Source organism: Paroedura picta, chromosome 2 (genome assembly GCF_049243985.1).
Source record: "Paroedura picta isolate Pp20150507F chromosome 2, Ppicta_v3.0, whole genome shotgun sequence".
NCBI classification, from domain to species: Eukaryota; Metazoa; Chordata; class Lepidosauria; order Squamata; family Gekkonidae; genus Paroedura; species Paroedura picta.
Genome location: NC_135370.1, coordinates 145,080,657 through 145,101,584, shown reverse-complemented (window position 1 = coordinate 145,101,584; position 20,928 = coordinate 145,080,657). Strand labels below are relative to the sequence as shown.

Here is a 20,928-nt window from a genome sequence, read left to right as displayed (position 1 = left end):
TTCCCATGAGCCCCTGCCAGCATCTGCTGGACTACAGGTTGACTACCCCTGCTTTAGAGAACACTGAGCGGGTGGGTTAATATTTTCTCTTTTTGGAATTAGTGAATGCTTTCTAAGATGAGCTCCTCACCAGCAACATCTCACTGGCTACTCTGCACCTAAACAAAAGCCTTCTGGGACAGAACACCCTCTAGGGTAGCAGCCACCAGGATTTCACTCAGTAAAATAAATGGTCAGTCCCAGCAGTGTATCTAGCCTTTTTGGTGCCTGGGGTGGATAGTTAAAAAAAACAACACAACACTTTATTTTCTGCTATCAATTCATAAGTGACTAAAGGTGACTATAGGAGGGTTTTCAAGGCAAGAGACCTTTGGAGGTGGTTTGCCATTGCCTCCCTTCTTGTCAGCCTTGCTTAGCTTCTGAGATCTGATGAGATCAAGCCACGCTTGGGGCTATTCATGTCAGGGCCCCTCCTTTATGACAATTTCCACCAGTAATAATAGTAAAATAATAATAATGGCCAGAAAATAGATTCAGCTGGGTAGCCGTGTTGGCCTGAAGCAGCAGAACAAAGTTTGGTCTTCAAGGTGCTACTGGACCTAAACATTGTTTCAGTGTCCAGAAAAGAAATGCAGACAGTGAAAAATCTTTTATTTAACTGCATATATGAAGTTTGGTCCTGCACATATAGTGCTCAAGATTGCCCATATAAATTCGCTTCACTCTTAGAGAACAGGAAGTCTAGCCAATCCTAGAGTGCTTTTTGCTGTGCTCAGAGTTCTCTGTGCCTGAACTGGCTACAGCCCAAAAACTGCCTTTTTCAAATAAAAGGCAAAACATTCAGCTGGACGCATTAAGGATCTTTCTCAAGTTGCACCCAGGATAGAGCGCATCTCCACCCTGCCCTTGGTATGCCACTGCCCAGTCCACCCTAACTATGTGATCTTCCTGAAATCTTGTGCTGTTCATGGCTTCTGAGAGTCCACCAAGCATTTTCTGCATGATTTACGGCTAAAGAGAAAAGATTCTGCTTACAATCGCTGAGTCAGCTGAGTCTTTAGCTGTAAAGCATGCATTAACTGCCTGTTTTATAGCTAAAGAGAAAAGACTGTAGATGGTGTTATCATTTAGTAGACTGTATTTTATACTGTGCAAGACTAAACAAAGGCAGTGACACTTGTTTTGTTTCTACAGGGTAATCTACAGCTGTTGCAGAGCTGTCTGGCAGTGTTAAATGGAGATACATAAACCAGGATTCAACCTCCCATTAAAAGGGCTGCCTTCTGCTGTTTATTTTCATGACTTTAAATTGGCATTTATAACTTGATCGGTTTACAAAGGACACATAAACAAGCTCCTATTTCCCCCCTATTAAAGCATAAGCTCACCTGAATAATTCCAGACTATATGAAGCAATGGCAAAATTGTTATACATGCATATTCACCCTTGTTAATTTAATCATTGTATGCTCTTAATGTTCAGAAAACCAAACATTCATGGTCTCTTTTTTATGAAAGTAGCCAATATAATTATGTTTTTGTCAAGGCTAGTATTGAATATTGCTGCCACTCTTATTTTACTACTTTTTTGTAACTTCTGAAGTTGATAATTTGAAACAAATTGTTCCAAATGGATTAAATATTGCCACTAGATGTTTGAATATTGTTGTTATAAAGCATTGTCATGGTTATTCCACATAATGTTATCAAGCATCTTAACTTTTTTTTTCAAATAACAAAGCATTTCCTAGAAATTTTGGAGCAAACTTTATGTAATCTTTATAATAGGAACTTCAAAAGGAAAGCAAATGCATTAGTATGTTTGCCTTAACTTGTAGACTAATTCCAATTATTGTAAAATAAACTGTGAAAAGTGATTTTTTCTAAAATTCTGCAGTCATTGTATTATGTTCATTATTTCAAGTCTAGTGAATGCTCACTTAAGAGTGAATGTTGTTGATTTTCTTTTAAAAATCCCTAATTTAGTATCCTATGTATATCGATGCCTAAGGGTTAAGATCAGAGGGAGAGAGGCCCTCCTGACTGTGCCACTAAAGAAACCCATCTAGTGGGCATACAAGAGGGGGCCTTTTCAGTGGCAGCACCACAGTCATGGAAAAACCTCCCCGGGGAGGTGTACCCTGGCACCTTTGCTTTTGATCTTTAGGAGGCAGCTGAAAAATGCTTTACTTAGGACTGTTTGACTAATTTAGTTTTTATTAGCAGCCTAATTGAGATTTTAAACTGTTGTCTTATGTATTTTATAACTGTAAAATCACTGTATATAATAGCAAGCAGCCTTGACTGCTGCAAAGTAGAAAGGCAGCAGATGATTTAAATAAATACCACTCAACTATGAGCTTCTCCAGTTATCTCTATGGTAAGCACAAAGGAAGGAATATTCATAGTAGTTCTTTGCACTAAAACAGATCTTACAAAAGCCTATACCTCACTATTGTGCCCTTTTCTTGGGGAAACAGTTGTATCGATGTTGGCAAAATCTGTATCTGCTTGAGTATTTGTGTTCTGCAGGCTGTAAGTGTGATGGGTTTTGGACCAGATACTGCTTCTGAGGACCCCAGGAACTCTGTCTTTAATTTTCTTCAGATCAAAATACAAAAACCTGTAATATAGGTTAAATGCATTTGTTTAACAACTCCATTTCAAACTTGAGCTAATACTAATGGTGATTAATATAGTAGTCTTCATTTTAATACTGTAATGAAGTTACAGATTCCTACTCTAACATTTTAGAGACAGGGAAAGAAACTAGCATTCAAGGTTCTGAAGTTTTTGTCTGCTGCAGGAGGAAAGTTATAGAGGGGATATTTTATGGGAGAAGTAGGTTCAAAGTAGCCTAAATCAAGAAGACACAAGCACCAGGTCCAGGCACATATGGCTTTTAAGTAACGTATGTTGGACATAAAGGGGTTTACTTCTGGACAGACATGCAGAATGCACACAACTCTGCACAAGCTACAGGCAGGTGGCTAGCAGCAGAGTTAGTGAAAGAAAAATAAATGGGACAGTGCTTTATCAATTAATAGTGTGCTGCTTTCTATTCTACCTCCTCTAGTTGAATTTGGGGATTAAAAGTCCTAATAATAAAAATTCATTTACACAAGCTAAGTATTTTCTAAGGCGTGTGTGTGTGTGTGGGGGGGGGGGAGTAGAGGATAAGGGAGGAGAGGCTGCCCTCAAAAAGCTCTTCCACGCAGTGTTAAATGTAAAGGTGTCCTTGCTCTCATTTGCGCTGATCGCTGCGGGGAGAAGAGCAACAAAACGAGTCCGTTTAGGTCAGCCGTTAGAACGACAACGAGGTGCTACTTACTCTCCCTCGATTAAGATAAGGCTTAACTTGAAAGGGGGGCGGGGAGAAACCTCTCACTTTTTAAAGTGCGCATCTCGCTCAAACACTTGGGCAACGACCGCTTCGGCTAAACGGACCAGTCGTCCGGCGGAAACGCTGTGAGCGCCCGGAAATGACCTAAGCCGGAAGCACTACTTCAGTTGGCGGAACCGGAAGAAGGAGGGAAGCGTTTCCCTGGGACCCGGTCTCGAAGGCGCAATCATGAGCCGCTTGCGGGAGGAGGACGATCCCTATGTCATCGAGGAGCCCAGCGACGAGGAGCTGGCGCAGAGCAGGTCGGGGGGATGCGACTCTAACCGGGGGGGGGGGGGTGGATGGCCAGGCGTCAGCTCCGAGGCTGCCTCTGAAGTCGTCTCAGAAAACGAAATGATTTCTTTGCCGCCATCGACAGCTTTTTAAAAGACTCTGACAGAAAACTTTCTGACCTCCCTCCCGGTTCCTGTGGCTCCGGTGGCAAAGCGAGCAGCAGCAACCTGTTCGTCCCCTGATATGCACGACGCAGATTCCCTCTGCTGCCCCACTGACTGATGGATGAACCCAGTGGCCTGGGCGTTCATCGTCAACGAAAGGTGGCCACAAGTTCCGGCGGCGTCCTTTGCCCCCGGGCCCGCTTCGCCGAGCTGTGTCCTCCTCTTCTTTTCTTGGCTCAGCCGCTGCTCCAGATCCAGAGCCGCGGCTCTCGTAGAGGTCTGCTGTGGCTTGAGCTGAAGCATGCGCAGACAACGCAAGTCTATTGGGGGTGTGTGTGTTAATCCTCCCCTTAATTTTTTTTTTACTTTGAAGAAAGATCTATTTAGTCTGTCTGTTGCCCCAACTCATGGATTTAAGTATCCGCGGATGGCAATCTCACATGGCTAATAGTGACTGAACAACTTTGTTGTACTTTGTTGTACATTTGCAACTGCAGGTGTTTTATCAGTGTCCAAATTATTATGGCAGCATCCCCAGAAACTCAAAATAATGAGGGTGGCAATCTCATTTTTCTGTGATTTTTTTTTACAAGGTTGTCTCTCTTGGGCTTCCTAAGAGTTGCTACTCTATGTAGAGCTGGCTTTAGTTCCTTATTTGCCTGTGTATGAGACCTCTTGCTGCTTAAGAATTACTAACACTTTTCTGTTATTAAAACTTTAAAATTAAGAGTGGGGATGGCAGATCCTTATCTATTTTTTTTATTAAACTAGTGATGATGGGATTGGCATGACTGCACTGGTATCATGGTCTTGAATATTTCATCCCTTTTTAGCTCTGAAGATGAAGTGGATGTGCTTTTACATGGCACCCCTGAGCAGAAGCGCAAACTTATAAGGGAGTGTCTGACTGGAGAAAGTGAATCTTCCAGTGAAGATGAGTTCCAGAAAGAAATGGAAGCTGAACTGGATTGTGCCATGAAAAATATTGAAGGCAAATGGAAGTCGCAGCTTACAGGCAAATATCTTCAAAAATTATAATGTGTCTCTATTTGTTGCACTGGATTAAGCCAGCATGAGAGAATGGTTGTGTATCTCTGTTTATTATGTTGGATTATGCCAGTATTGGGCCAATTCTAGTGTTCACTAGTTATTTCCTTTGGGAACATAGAATCATAGAGTTGGAAGGGGCCATACAGGTCATCTAGTCCAACCCGCTGCTCAACGCAGGATCAACATAGTACGAGTCAATAACGGTAGGCCCCTAAATGACATCTAGCGAAAGGTGTTGTTGTTGTTAGGTACAAAGTCGTGTCCGACCCATCGCGACCCCATGGACAATGATCCTCCAGGCTTTCTTTTGAACTTGTCCATTGGGTTTTCATGGCAAAGATACTGGAGTGGTTTGCCATTTCCTTCTCCAGTGATACCTTACTTCCTCTAATTCCTCATGTTTATATATAGTTGAAAGAGTGATATCAAGAGAGTGGCCACTGTAGTATAAGATCTTGCTGGTATGCTGGCTAGGAAGCAAAGATCAAAGCCTTTGCACACCGATTTCCGCACCCCTAATGCAAATTAATTCCCTGTGAAAACTCATGGCTGATCAAGACCTTAAAGCATTACATAGGTCCATGTAGGCCTTTCCAGCAAATACAGTTTTATGGAACAAAAACAAACATAGGTAGATTGAATCATTTTCAGGTTATCTTATTTTTTGGGGTGAATTCTCTAGCAGTTTTTTCATGACAGAAATGCTTCCTTACATTAACTTCAGAGAATGTTGGTTGCTATGGTTAGTATCTACTGTTTTCAGACAACATGAATATTGGGCAACCCATGGTGTAGGTTTTACTTGTATTTAGTAAACAAAATTTTAAGAGTACCTTACATCAGTGGTCCCCAACCTTTTTCAGGCTGGGGACCAGCAGGGCAACTGCCCCGCCTGCGCATTGTGCATGCGCGGGCGCAGCCCTAATTCCCTCTCCCCCCCTCCTGCAGTAAGAAGCTTCCCGGGCTGCAAGCTTGCGGCTTGGGAAGTTTTTTACTGCGGGGGGGCGGGGAGAGGGAACCGCGGCCCGGCGCCATGGCCTTCGCGGCCATCCAAACAAGTGTGGTTTAAAGGTTAAATTCTAAGCTTTAGGTGGAGTACATTAATTTGAGTAATACAGAATTTAATTTATGTGTATTATTTAAATTTAAGGGGAAAATCCAGAAATGCTGAAAATTAACAGTAATTTTAGCCTACTTGGGGACCTCTCTGTATGATATGCCACAGACATCGTTGCGTGAGGGGGAGGGTCCACTGGGACATCTCATCCTGTGTATTACTTATTAGTTCTCTTTCAAGGTGGTGTTTGTAGTATTCATTTAAAATATTTATGCCCCAACTTATCTTTGCAAACTCCAGGTGGCTAACAAAACAGCAAATGTTACAGGACATGATGTTGCAAGTGTCCCACAAATTAAAATGAATGCAGAATTAAAACGGAGTTAAGAGGCAATACACGAAATAATCTCAGCTAAAATGATTTGTCTGCCAGCAAATGCCCTCTGGAATATAATATTCCTCTGTGACAGAACATCTTTTTTACCACTTAGGACATACAAATAAGAATTTTAGCTTGGATTTTACATGTACATGTGAACCCCCCCCCCCATTTGGCTACATTACTTATGTTTTTATTCCCCAGTGCTCATATTGATAAAACATATATACTCTCTCATTACATTTCTAGGGAATTTGAAGCCCTAAATGGTCTGGGACCACTGTATCTATGGGATTGCATTTTCCATTATAATCTCCAAAGAGCACTAAGATCTTCAGATCAACTTCTGCTCAGGGACTCCAACTCAAAGCAAATGAAATTAACCTTTATTTTATTTATTTATTTTTAAATTTGTATATCACCGCTCCCCGACAGGTCTCCTGGCAGTTCACACGATAAAACATTAATTAAAAATACAATAAAATCCCATAATTTCCCCAATTAACAATAAAACAATAGGCAGCAGTGGCTGTATCCTTTATATTAAATTTGCCTTGTTCAGCCAGAGGCCATACCGTCGATTCCAGTGAAAGTGGGAGCTGGTTTGATGGACCTTGGGGATCCAAGATTGACATCCCGGGGTGCTGCCCTGGCCTCAACCATACGCCTGGCAGAAGAGCTCCGTCTTGCAGGCCTTGCAGAAAGCTGGTAATTCCAGCAGGGTCCTCAGCTGTTCCAGGAGCTCATTCCACCAGGCTGGAATTCATACCCGCAGAGTGAAGAGCTCTACGGGGGCATAAGCAACCAAGTGGACCCGCAGGTAGGCGGGACCCAGGCCGTGTATGGCCTTAAAGGTTAATACCAATACCTTAAACTTGACCCAGAAACATACTGGTAACCAGTGCAGATGACGAAGCACCGGCTGAATGTGGGCACTCCAAGATGTCCTAGTGAGGACCCTGACAGCCACATTTTGTACCAGCTGTAACCTCTGGATCAAAGCCAAGGGCAGGCCAGCATAGATCGAATTACAGAAGTCTAGTCTGGTAGTGACCGTTGCATGAATCACAGTGGACCTAGACCAGGGCTGGGTTTTTTTGCCCTTGGTCCCAGCGCGATGGAATGCGCTCCCAGGAGAGATCAGGGCCCTGTGGGACCTCAATCCAATCCACAGGGCTTGCAAGACGCAGCTGTTTCACCAGATCTATGGTAGAGGCCTAAAATAACATCCACCAAGTAATGCTGGCTTCGCCACTGGGAGGAGGAGAGTTGGAAGAAGTTAAATGTTTTTAATTGTTGTATGTTACTTTATTGTTACCCACCCTGGGCGATATTGAAGGGCAGGATAGAAATAAACATTTATTATTATAGGGATAAAAACTGAAAAACATTAATTACAACCATTTAACAGCCAAGCTTGCCTAATGTTGTACTGCAGATATAATTTTCATAATTTTTGGTTTTATATTTAGTTATAGAAAAGTCTCCACCCTGCCTGTGTTGTTCAACATATTTATAAATGATTTGGATGAGAGATTAGAGGTGATACTTATTAAATTCACAGAAGATACTAAACTGGGAGGGGTAGCAAACACAACAGAAGACAGAATCAGAATACAGGATGATCTTGATAGGCTTGAGAACTGGTCTAAACTGAATAAAATGAAATTTAATAGGGACAAATGTAAAGTTCTGCATTTAGGTAGGAAAAATCATCTACACCAATATAGGATGGGGGAGACTTGTCTTGGCAGTAGTATGTGCGAAAAGGATCTAGGAGCCTTAGTAGACCACACATTGAACATGAGTCAACAGTATGACTTGGCTAAAAAGGCAAATGGGATTTTGGGCTGTATCAAACGGAGTATCATGTCCAGATCACAGGACGTGATGGTACCACTTTACTCTGCTGTGGTTCGGCCTCACTTGGAGTACTATGTTCAGTTTGGGGTACCATTGTTGGAGGGATGTAGACAAGCTGGAGCGTGTCCAGAGGAGGGCAACAAAGATGGTGAGGGATTTGGAGACCAAGACGTATGAGGAAAGAAGAAGAAGAAGAGTTGGTTCTTATATGCCGCTTTTCCTACCCGAAGGAGGCTCAAAGCGGCTTACAGTCGCCTTCCCATTCCTCTCCCCACAACAGACACCCTGTGGGGTGGGTGAGGCTGAGAGAGCCCTGATATCACTGCTCAGTCAGAACAGTTTTATCAGTGCCGTGGTGAGCCCAAGGTCACCCAGCTGGTTGAATGTGGGGGAGCGCAGAATCGAACCTGGCATGCCAGATTAGAAGTCCGCACTCCTAACCACTACACCAAACTGGCTTCCCCAAAGGTTGGGGAAGCTTGGTCTGTTTAGCCTAGAGAGGAGACGACTGAGAAGGGATCTGATAACCATTTTCAAGTATTTAAAAGGGTTTCATATAGAGCAGTGGTCCGCAAGCTTTCCATGGCTGCGGAACGCTGCCACGGGGTGGGGAGAGAGGGTGACCCAGGGCCCTGCGCATGCGCGGACTTGCAGTGCATGCACATTTGCATGCGGCAGGGCTGCAAACGGGCACGTGCGGCCGTTTTGTGCATGCACAGCGCCATCACCCATGCGCATTTGCGCCCACACCAGAAACGTGCATGCGTAGTGGCGCTGCCCATGCATGGCAAGTTCACGCATGCGCGTTTACGCTGCCGGCATGCCGGTCCTTCCCCCCTCCCCCCCTCCTGAAGCAAGAAGCTTGCCAGATCTGCAAGCTAATCGGCCGATTTGCTTGCAGCCTGCCGAGCTTCTCGCGACCTGGCGAGCTTCTCGCTGTGGGAGGGGGTTGGCGAAGAGAGGGAGCCATGGCCCGGCGCTGAGGCCTTCGTGGCCTGGTACCAGGCCATGGCCTGGGGGTTGGGGACCACTGATATAGAGGATGGAGCAGAGTTGTTCTCTCTTGCCCCAGAGGGATGGACCAGAATCAATGGAATGAAAATAATTCAAAAGAAATTCCATCTAAACATCTGGAAGAAGTTCCTGATAGTTAGAGCAGCTTCTCAGTGGAACAGGCTTCCTTGAGAGGTGGTGGGTTCTCCATCTTTGGAAATTTTTAAACAGATGTTGGACAGAGAGGCTGATTCTGTGAAGGCTCAAGGGGGTGGCAGGTTAGAGTGGATGAGCGATAGGGTTGTGAGTGTCCTGCATATTGCAGGGGGTTGGACTAGATGATCCAGGTGGTCCCTTCCAACTCTTATGATTCTATGATTTGTTAGCAACATTCCTAAGCATATTTTGCAGAACAAGCATGCAGGAAGTTTTGATTGGAGAGCTTGTAAAGCACACAGTTCCTGCAGACTGAATGTTTGGAATGTATTGCAGCTTGGGCTGATGCTGAGTTAACCAGTTCTGATGCATACAGTGTATTCCTTGTGACTGGCTGCTTTCAGTTGCCATAATAAATAAATAAACAGAAAGAAATTTCCAAGCTGGCTATGGCAAAAGCTTTATTCAGAACACATTCCTAGATATAAAACCTCGTTTTCGTATTTTACTTCCTCAGTAAACTTATTTCTTAATTGTTTTTTTTCTGGGATACAAACAGTCCTCAACCCACTACCTTATATTTTATATACCTTATACTTTATATTTTAAGCCATATAACTTGGGTCTATTAATATCAAAGGTCCATGAAGCTAACTATCTTATAAATCAGTGGTCCCCAACCCCCAGTCCGGGGACCGGTCCCGGTCCGTGGATCAGTCGGTACCGGGCTGTGGCTCCTCCTCATCCTCCAGCTCACCTTTGGTGCTCTCCAGCGGCCGCCATGGCTGGGGCTCTCCCTTGGCGTGGCACTGTGCAGTTGCTGCTGGCAGCGCCCCCCAGTGAGAAGTCAGGGGCATCGGCAGGTTATGCAAGTGGAGCAGGGGCTCAGGCGGTGGCAGCTACGTCCCTTGGCAAAAGACTACCCCCACCCCCCCGGGCCTCAGTAAAATTGTCAAGCGTTGACCGGTCCCTGGTGATAAAAAGGTTGGGGGCCACTGTTATAAATGACCCAGTTGGCATAAGGCTGCTGGAAGCACAAAAGTGAGGGTGTTTCTTTTATCATAATATGGGGGGAATGGCACTATTTAATGCATGTAGACATAGGACTGTTGTGGTACAACGGCTTAAATAAGGGGAAGTAAGGATCACATCCCTCTTTGTTTTGGGAGCCTCTTGGGTGGACTTAAGCAAACTTCTCTTAAGTTTTTGGAGGCTGCCCTGAGTCCTTGGGGAAAATCAAGTATACATTAAATAGTTTCCTAAGGAACTATCAGAGAATATAGAATCAAAAGATAGAAGTAACTTTATAGACAGGTACAAGGGATGTCAAACTGATGCCTTTCCAAGAAAATATTTAGATGTCTGATCTACTGTAGTGATTCCATTGTAACTACATATTTTGTGTTCAACTTTGTGACTAGATATGACATCTAGCGCTGGGCAGTCTGCAACTGTCACCACTTCAAAGTACTATGATGACATTTATTTTGATTCTGATTCAGAGGATGACGACAAAGTAGGTAAATATCCAATAACCAGACAATGTATCTTTTCCTCCTGTAAAACCATTCAGTTTACAGAAATGATGGCACATTGCTGTTGACAGATAATAAGGGCTTAATGATGATCAAGCTCTCAAAAGAGACTGCGCTGAATCACAAACTTACTTTTATTATTTAACCATCCAGTAGAATGTATGTAGCCTCTTTTTGTCATATTGAGCTCTTCACACAAATGAACCTCTCGCCTGTACAAAGCTAATTTAATTAAAGTTCTAGTGGGTTGCATCACAGATGCAATTTAGGCTGGACACAGTTATCCTTGTGTGGCTGAGAGTGCATTTGTCTGGAGGGATTTTTTATGTTTACGGTAACTTGTACCCTGAGAGGTTATGTCCTTTCCCCCACTTTTGTCCTTCAGCTGAAAAACTGCATACCCTGTTTCCATTAGTCACATGTAGTGTGAAAGTGAGTGGAATTGCATACACAACTGCCTTTCACAGATTATCTTTTACATACAGTTTCTTGGTTTTCCTGGCTATCTTGACAAAGGACACACAATGTCAAACCATAGGGAATGAAAAATAGGAGGACAGGATGGGGGACGTAGGGCAGATATTTAGCATATTATATGGTAAGGCAAGGGGTACTTCCCTTGTTGGAGAGAGTATGTTGGTGGCAGAATGCTTTAAGTTATTTTTTAAATGTTTTGAAGGTCAGGAAAAGATGATTCCTTTGTAGTATTACAGTTGTCCCATATCCCAGGTTGTGTTAATTTATACCTTAATAATTTTAGAATGATTTATATTGGCACAAGACAGCAATATAAGACACTTACTTTTGGTCCATCTATCTTATTATTGTTGGATCTTAACTGAAAGCAGCTCTCTGACAGTCTGTTAATTCAGTGGCACTAGCGCTGTCTGTCTGCCAGCCTGTTTGCTATCCTATTGAAGAATGCCTTATGTCCATCAGTTCATCCCCTCCCGCTGGGTTCATAAGAATGTCTCCTATTAAATCATTTTAGATTGTTATTTGAATACCAGTTATTACTAATGGAAACAAATGACAACAGTTTTTACCAAAAAATCTGTATTACTAACATGTGGAGCCTGATGTATTCTGTTGGGCTGTGCCCTCTCAAAACTGGAGGTGGAGCCGTGTATGGGTTGGGCTGCATTAATTCTTCTAGCTACAGATGACCCTTGGGAGGATTGGGTATTTTAGTTTCCACCCGTCTAGAGGCACAACAACAACAACAACAACAGAGGCACAAGTCACCAGTATAGCTCTGTACCCCAATTAGGCAGTGGCTATTCTGCTCTCCATGAAAGAACTAACAATCTTATGTATCAACCTATATTTACCACCTCTAAGTATTCACTCCCAAATTGAGGCTCTCTGGAAGGAAGTAGTCTTTTATAACTTCCCTCATAAACAAATATCCTACTGCACTGCCTCTTATAGGAGGTGATTTAAGCACCAGACTAGGGCACAAAGATGACTCACTGGCTAATAAATTTAAATATACACCTTCACCTGCGGAAAATGAACAGTACTTTCCATCATGCTTATCTCTAGATCCGATTGCTAATTTTGCTGGACTTTGTCTCTGGCGTGTTTTTAACAAAACTAAATCTTACAATTTTAAATGGCTCAGCTCCTGAAGACTACCCTGGCCAGTTCTCCTTCTGGACAGTATCCAGAACTTCTACCATTTACTATTTTGCTGTTGTCCCAGGTCTGGCAAAAAGAGTAAATAAATTTGAAATACTTTCAAGATCCGAATGTGATCACTTACCTCTTACATTATATTGCAATCCTGATAGGAACCCTGTAAAACTTAGGGATCTTACCTATCTAGACACCTCAATCGTACTGGGAAGACAAAAAATCAAATGAAGCTGCCAGTTAAAAGATAATGTATATGGGTGGTTAAATTCTCATCAAGCCAAACTGATTCATGCCAAATTGACAAACAACCCTAGCTACAATGACTTATACAAACTTTAAATCCTTAAACTTATACAAACTTTAAATCCTTTGCTCTCTAAAGCCAACTCAAAATACCACCACCCAAAGCCCCAACCAGCAAAATGGTTTGACCAAGAATGTGTGGTAGCTAAAAAAAATTTATTAAGACAACTTAATGAATTCAAACTCAATCCATCTCCTCAGCTAAAAATAAGAGTATTGGAAAATAAAACAGCCTTTAAAATCATTATTAAAAAAAAAAGAGGGAGAAGATGATGGAAAATTGGAGGATCATCATTGAAGCCGCTAAATCCAATAACACTGCAGAATTCTGGAGACTGACCTCTTCACACTCGAATCTCGATCCGCTTCTTGCATCCATTACTATTAGTGCAACTAAATGAATGCAATTTTCTCTGTTCTGTATAATGATTCCCCATCTGAAGTGTTTACACCTGAATCTTCTTTAGATATAATTCCTCAATGGCCGCAAGTCACCATATCTGAAATCAAACCACTGATACAAGAATTAAAATGTGGTAAGGCTCCTGGCAGTGACTTTATCTCCCCTGACCTATTAAAATCTAATATTGATTGGTGGGCCCCTATTTTGGCATCACTCTTTACATATATAGATCAAACTGCACAAATCCCATATGATTGGGGAATTGCCATAATTATACCTATCTTCAAGAAAGGCCTCAGATCTGAACCATCTAACTACAGACCAATTAGTATGTTAAATGTGATCTCTAAACTGTACTCTAAACACCTATGCCTTAAACCAGGGGTCCCCAACCCCCGGTCCGCGGCCCGGTACCGGGCCGCAAAGGCCATCGGAGCGGGCTGCCAGCGGCCGCGCCTGCCTCCCCCCCTGCAACGAGAGGGGGGGAAAGAGGCCTGCACGGCAGCCGGCACACTAGTGACACTAACGCGCACGCGTGGAACTGCCGCGCGTGCGCGTTTGTGCCCCCTGGTGGCCAAAACGCGCATGTGCTGCAGTTCCGCGCGTGCGCGTTTTGAGCAACTGCAGCAGCCGGGCCGCTGGCTCTTCCCCACCCCCGGAGGCGGTCTCCGACCAGATGAAGGTTGGGGACCGCTGCCTTAAACTATGCAAGTGGCTAGAACAAGAAAAAATCTTAGAAGATGAACAAGTTGGCTTCAGACCAGGGAGATCAGCTATGGATCACTGCCTTATCTTGGAATACTTAATCCATAAACATGTCACAACAGCTAAGGGCTCCCTATATGCAGCCTTCATTGATCTTAAGGCTGGTTTTGATACCATCCCAAGAAACCACTTGTGGGCCAAGCTGGCCAATTCCTCCATTGATAAAAGGCTGCTACATTTAATGGTCATGTTACATAAGGACACCAAATTGCAAGTGAGATTTAGTAACGAGGGTAACCTAATAAAACCAGTGAACAGAAAGGCATGAGACAGGGTTGTATCCTAGCCCCCTTTTTATTTAACTTCTAAGTTGACTCCTTAATCAAACACTTTCAGAACTCTGATATCTGTGCCCCTAAGCTGGACAATAAGAAAATATCAATTCTTATGTATGCAGATGACGCTGTGATCCTTTCACAAATCAAAATTGGCCTGAAATGCATTCTGCTTATTTTAAGCCAACAATGCAAAGAAGAACATCTAACTATTAACTATGAGAAAACCAAATAACGCACTATCTACAGATGAATCAGATGCTTTCTTCTTAACTTTTAAATGACTGGATTGCTAATAAAATGGATTGTAGTTCTGCTGTTTCATCTTGTTTGTTTTCTGACAATTGTGTGCGTGAACTTGACAGTTTCGCAAGAAGCTAAGAAAAAAAGGAAGCATAAACAGCGTCGAATTCCAACTAATGATGAGTTGTTGTATGACCCAGAAGAAGATAAAAGAGATCAGGAGTGGGTAGACAGGCAAAGGAGGAGGTAAGATGATTTATTTACCGCCATGGGAATACTCATAATTGTTATATTTTATTAGACCAAGTTGCTTAAATTTCCCACTGTGATTCCATTGAGCATATATATTATATATTTGGCAACAATGGAGATTTCCCATTTTGAGAAGTGGGATATAAATATTGTAACTCACAAGAAAGAAAGCCCTTAAATATGTATGGTCAAGTAGAACATTTGTCTGAATCTTTGATAATGCATGGAATGCTTTGAGGCCAAACTGCCACTCTTATTGGGGATGGCAGACAGCAAGAAACTTGGTCATTTGATTTGAATTTTATTTCGGGGCTCCATACTGTACTATACCATGTCCCTTTTCTGAAATGTCAAGAAACAGTGTCATGCTGCAGAGTTTCACTAGCCTAAACCCAATATTTTAATAGAAGTGAATTGGAGTAACTGTCCATACAATTGCACTGAATGTGTACTTCAGATGCCCAATGGTATTTACAGAAAATCCGAGTCAGTGGAACATGTTCTCCTCTTTTGTGAGCAACATAACCATCTCAGAGAACAGTGCATAATCCCTCTCGTGGGGGCGAGCAAGATTCACAGTCCTGCAACAATAGTGCACTTTCTTTTATTGGATCATAACCCTCAAGTAACTGAAGGCATTGCAAAATTCCTCCACGGGATTTTCTCCAAGTCATCTGGGATCTGAATCACCTTGTCTTTTATATAGATGTTTTGTTATGATTATGCCAATAAAGGTATTTGATTGATTGATTGGTATTTAGAGAAGGCAGGAAAACTGCTGAGGGAAAGCAGTTCCCACATCGTATAAGGTTCCTGATGGTCTTACTGGCTTGCCAGTAATGGAAATAAGAGTATTAAAATGGAGACACCATAACTGTGCTTTGGGGGGAAAGAATTTGATTTTTTCTTGCACATATGATTAACATGATGTTCATGGTCTTAAGGTATCTGATTATACTGCTGTATCCTGTAATTTGCCTTGAAACTTGGCTAGAAAGGCAAACTTAACAGGAAGGAAGGTTGGTTAGTCCATGCTAGTGGTGCAGGGTTTAGAGTACTGCAGTTTTTCATTAAAGATGTCTGAGCAGTCAGAGTAATACCCTTGCCTGTAAACTGAATTATTGCAGGTATCATAATATCAGAAGTGTACAGCCTGAAGGAAAGCAAGTCAGACTTCCAGCTATTCCAAGCAGTGATGCTGTTTTGAACTGCCCTGCCTGTATGACTACATTGTGCCTCGACTGTCAGAGGTAATTACTGAACCATAAGCTGCCTGTATGATATATGTTCAACCTCTATTGATGAAATAAGCAAAAATTTTGTTTACGCAGCCAAGCTGTAGCTTCAGTTGCCTTTCAACTTTCAGACTGGTCCTTTAAGAACTGTCAACTTATTCACACAATAACGGAGGCAACTATATCATTATGTTATTAATTCAGATTAGATTAGTTTATTAATCAGCCATAGGCCATTTCAAATAAATTAACAATATACAAAATCAGTTAAAATCAAGACATAAAACTGATAAGATCGTGAGAAGTTTAAAAGTTGTCAATTTAGTTCCTACATAGTAATAAAATATTGCACAAATAAAAAGGAACCATAATGATTGGGTTTTAATCCTAATTGCACAAAAAATGTTATTAATTCAAGTGGATAGCCGTTGTTGGTCTGAAGTAGCAGAACAAAGTGAGTCCAGTGGCATCTTTAAAACCAATGAAGTTTTATTCAAGGTATACACACTTTTGTGTATATGCACATTTCCTCAGATACAATGAAATGGGAATTATCATTCCATACATATAGGTAGAGAGCGGGCAGATTCAAGGACCAAACAGGAAGAGATTGGTATGTATTACTTTGCTCTGCAGACAGAGGAGACAACTCTACACAGCCAATCATTCCACTTCTAAGAAGATGCTGTAAAGATGCCTCCATGCTTGAGAAGAGATAAATGGATCATAGTGGCAGGGTCTCAGTTAATTACTTTCAGCATTAATCTCCAGTTGATCTCCAATTTTGACATTCATTTCCTTCACTATGCCCCCTTCCAATTAAACCCAAACAAATTGTAACTTTATAAACTTAGCTTGCTATTCCTGTTTGGTCCTGGAATCTGTTTAAAATCTTCATTATGCTGTATGCTAATTTGCTGCCCACCCTCTATCTTTATGTATGGACCGGTAATTCCCATTTCATTGTATCAGAGGAAGTATGCGTGCACACGAAACCTTATAACTTGAATAAAACTTTGTCTTAAAGGTGCCATTGGATTCAAACTATCTCATTTGATATGAAAGGTATCTTCATAAGTAACTGCTGCTGAAAGCAAACAGTGTTCATGGGGAGGAAATTTGTCTTTTTGCTTGCCACTGCTGAATTAATTATAAACCTTACACTTTCTGTCATGAAGTTCTACTTAAGTTTCATATCACATTTAGTAAAACTCTTTCTAATATCCAATGAAGCACAAAGTGCTTATGGTAAATTGTAGTCCAGTGCTCTAACCACTACACCACACTGATATGCTGTGGATTACAAATACTGTTCTAAATTGGCCCATTTTTGGCTATAATAACATAACTTCTAAAATGTGTCCCAGATTTTCTTCTCTCCTTTTTTCTTTCCTTGCATATCTCTTGGATTCATTCTGTACTCTTTGTGTAGTATTTTACCAGTTTGAATATGTTTGCATTTTCATCTTTATTTTTAGACATGAAACATACAGAACTCAGTACAGAGCAATGTTTGTGATGAACTGCAGTGTTATCAAGGAGGAGATTTTGAAATACAAAGGCCCATTGAACAAGAAGACAAAGAAAGTGCACAAGAAAATTAAACAGAGTAGTGAATCCGTTGCTGGCTTGGAAAAACCAGAGGAGGAGGAGATATATCACCCAGTAAAATGTACTGAATGTTCAACAGAAGTGGCTGTCCTGGATAAGGATGAAGTTTTTCACTTTTTCAATGTTTTAGCAAGCCACAGCTAAAATAGATAAATCATGTTTAAGATGGTCGTAAATTTTAAAGACCTACCTGATCTGTTGCCTATGTTATATTGTCTGTGTACATAATTAATAGAACAGTTGCCTATGTATTTAGTTTTTGCTCATCAGAATGAAAATGTTCTGTTTAAAACAAGATCAGGCCAGGTTCTATGTTCTGTTGTGTTAGCTGATAAGCCGTGTTGTAGGAAATAGTATCTGCTTTGTACAAATTGGCATCATTAAATTCAGTTCAAGGCTTTTTGAATTTGATTTTCCTATCTTCACTCACCCCAAATATGTCTGTGATATGTTTAGCTTACATCTTCCCAAGAGAAAACTGTCTCAAAGGCAATGCCTGAATTCCAAGGTTGATGCCACTTTGTGGCCCTGAATATTGCCCCATTTTTAGTAATAAATGTAAACAATACCTTCTTCCCTATGTTGGAACCTTGTGATTTTTCAATAGGAAGATAATTTTGAGGGCATAATTTAGTGTGTGTACTAATGATGTATATTAAAAAAAGCCTTGCTGGATCAGACTAGTGGTCCATCCTAGTCCAGCATCCTTTCTCCAAACACTGGCCAAACAGCTACAATGGAGATCCAACAAGGCATAGAGGCCAAGGCCTTCCCCTGTTGTTGCTTCTTGGCGCTAAATTTAGAGTTCTGGTTCCAATGTGAAAGGACGCTATAAGCTGTGCTTCATTCTTGGGTCCCTTTATTTTTGTCTTTTGTTCTCCTTTTAATTTATTATTAATTGAATTTTTATACCACCACTCCCCGACCAGCCAGCTCATGGCGGTTTACAGCATAATAATAAAATCATTAACCCCAAAAGATGGCAACTGTGTCCTCTTGCTTGACAGTACAACATACTAGATACAAATAATTTAAAAAAACAACAGTAAACAAGGTAGTGACAATACTACTGTTATTAGGCCCTCATTCCTCAGCTTGTCCATTCCCAGTTGCAACTAAAGCTGTGAATCCAGGGGCGATGGTTGGCCCTAAGGGGAGTCCAGATCTCACAGGGATGGGGAAGTACCCATTCTCATAGCCTGGTATTTAGCATTTTCAACCAAAAGCCTGGTGGAAGAGCTCCCGTCTTACAGGCCCTGCAGAACCCAAAGAAACAGGGCCCTTAGCTTGTCCAGGACTCATTCCACCAAGTAGGAGCTAGGACTGAAAAAGCCCTGGCCCTGGTTGAAGCCAGGCATCTTTCTGAGGGCCCGGAACTGTCAACAGATTCATACCCACAGAGTGGAGTTCCCTGCTGGGGAGCATAAGGAGATAAGCTATCCCACAGATAGGTAGCACCCAGGCCGTGGATAGCCTTAAAGGTCAAAAACAATATCTTGAACTTTATCCAGGAGCAGACTGGCAACCAGTGCAGTGGTCTCAGCAATGGCTGGACATGGGCCCTCCAAGATGACCTAGTGAGAACCTGTGCTGCCGCATTCTGTAACAGTTGCAGTTTCCGGGTCAGGGAGAAGGGTAGGCTTACGTAAAGTGAGTTACAGTCTAGCCTGGAAGCGACAGTTGCATGGATCACTGTGGCCAAGTGTTCACAGACAGGTAGGGTGCTAGTAGCTGAGCTTGGTGCAGGTGGAAAAACGCTATTTGGGCTACCTTCGTGACCTGAGCCTTCATGGATAAAGAGGCATCAAAAATCACCCCCAAATTCCTGGCCATTGGTGCAGATGTAAGCGGCACACCATCCAGGCAGGGGAGGTGCACTTCCTGGTCCTGTCCCCTTCTGCCCAGCCACAGAACCTCTGTCTTTGAGGGGTTGAGTTTCAGATGACTCTGCCTCAGCCATTCAGCCACTGCTTCCAAACAACTGGTAAATTTATCTGGGGGGAAATCCAGCCAGCCATCAGGGGATAGAGCTGGTGACACTCCAGCTCATAACTCCGGACCAGCTGGACCAGAAGGCGCATATAGATGTTGAAAAATGTAGAGGAGAGTATTGCCTCTTATGGTACCCAAGGGAGTACAAAGGGGGCTGACAACTCTTCCCCCGCTGTGACCCTCTGTCCAGTTCATAAAAAAGGAGGTTAGCCACTTTAAGGCTGTTCCTCCAATCCTTGCCTCAATGAAGTGGGCGTACCAATAACTCATGATCGACCACATAAAATGCGGCCGACAAATTTAATAAAATGAGAATAGCCAACCCGCCCTGGTCCAGCTGGTGCCGAAGATCATCCATCAGAGTGACCAGCATGGTGTCCACCCCATGGCCAGGATGGAAGTCAGACTGGTAGCCAGACAATTTAGCCTTGTTTTAATTAGTTTTTAGTCTTCTCTACAATCTAAGACTCAGTGCAAAAATCTCTCCCATATTTGGGTGGAGTTGGAATAGTATACATTTGAGTAGCTGAAAAAAGCTTTGGGGGACTTTTGTTAGTCTTTTATCATTTAGCCTGTAACTGGGGCTTCTGTTTTATTTTTGAAACGGTTGGGTTTTTAATTTGTTTTAGCTATTGTTTTAATGTCTTTTAATTATTTTCCCATCTGAGTGATTTTACTGATTTTTAATTGTCCGGTACAAGATATTTAGTCTCCTTTCAGTGATTTCCTACTTCTTTAATGTGGATGTTCCCATGGCTAGTAGATACCGAGGGAGCTGCCATATATTTGTTCAATCCTCTTTTTAAAATCTTCTCTGCTTCTGCCCATCACTACAACTTATGGCAGTGAATTCTACATTTTAATCACTTGTTGAATAAAGAAATATTTCCTTCTGTAGACATGCCATCTTTTATGTGGTCACACATTCTTGCCTCTTGTCTGAGGATTAGAAACTAAGTTGGGATGACACTGATAAAGTGATGACATTTTCAGGCCATGTAGATGTATACTGGTAGTTCAAATTGGAGGTATGAGCCGCTCCTCTGAATTTTCAGGTTATAGAGCTGCACTTTCACTGATTTCATTTGCTAAGAAGTCTGCAACTCATTCTCCCTTACAGGAAGAAGATACCTTTGACTCATGGGTGAATTCTGGCTTTTGGGACATGAAGCAGGAGCTGCTTGCGACTACCAGGGAGAAGCTGCCTCCTTCAGCAGTCCTTGCCACGGAAAGGGCTGCAGGGAAACTGAGGAACTCTGCCTCACAGCTTTTTCCTCAGTTTTCTTCCCAGTGCCTGTTGGGCAGATTTCTGCCTACCCCTACCCCCCACCCCCATTCCTTTGACAAAAGTTATCTTTTTCTACTGGTCTCCTCTCCTTTTCCTCATACGATTGTGTT

At 42.3% G+C, this 20,928-nt stretch overlaps 2 protein-coding genes across 4 annotated transcripts in view; both read left to right on the top strand.

Annotated features, from left to right (window-relative positions):
• SNX6 (sorting nexin 6) overlaps positions 1–1,889 on the top strand; it is a 31,413-nt gene extending 29,524 nt beyond the window's left edge. For both annotated transcript variants that reach the window (XM_077323077.1, XM_077323076.1), the window contains one exon: positions 1,195–1,889. In XM_077323077.1, the coding sequence (XP_077179192.1) occupies positions 1,195–1,199 (5 nt within the window). In that variant the 3' untranslated portion in view covers positions 1,200–1,889. The remainder of the gene's footprint in view (positions 1–1,194) is intronic.
• A 1,593-nt stretch (positions 1,890–3,482) lies between these two features.
• On the top strand, positions 3,483–17,938 carry EAPP (E2F associated phosphoprotein). Of its 2 annotated transcripts, none has more exons than XM_077323074.1 (6): positions 3,483–3,645; positions 4,614–4,795; positions 10,700–10,798; positions 14,563–14,686; positions 15,820–15,942; positions 17,406–17,938. In XM_077323074.1, the coding sequence occupies exons 1-6, from the start codon at positions 3,572–3,574 to the stop codon at positions 17,680–17,682; spliced, it is 879 nt and encodes a 292-aa protein (XP_077179189.1). In that variant the 5' UTR covers positions 3,483–3,571; the 3' UTR covers positions 17,683–17,938. The 2 variants fall into 2 exon arrangements, with proteins under 2 accessions (XP_077179189.1, XP_077179188.1); XM_077323073.1 differs by lacking the exon at positions 3,483–3,645 and adding an exon at positions 3,680–4,109.
• The last annotated feature ends 2,990 nt before the right edge of the window (positions 17,939–20,928 follow it).

Bases quoted from the DNA above. Each gene is read 5' to 3' on its own strand.
- EAPP (XM_077323073.1), top strand. From the start codon at position 3,898: ATGGATGAACCCAGTGGCCTGGGCGTTCATCGTCAACGAAAGGTGGCC. The intron at 4,796-10,699 runs GCAAATATCTTC...CTTTGTGACTAG, and splicing joins ATGGAAGTCGCAGCTTACAG to ATATGACATCTAGCGCTGGG. The intron at 14,687-15,819 runs GTAAGATGATTT...GAATTATTGCAG, and splicing joins GTAGACAGGCAAAGGAGGAG to GTATCATAATATCAGAAGTG.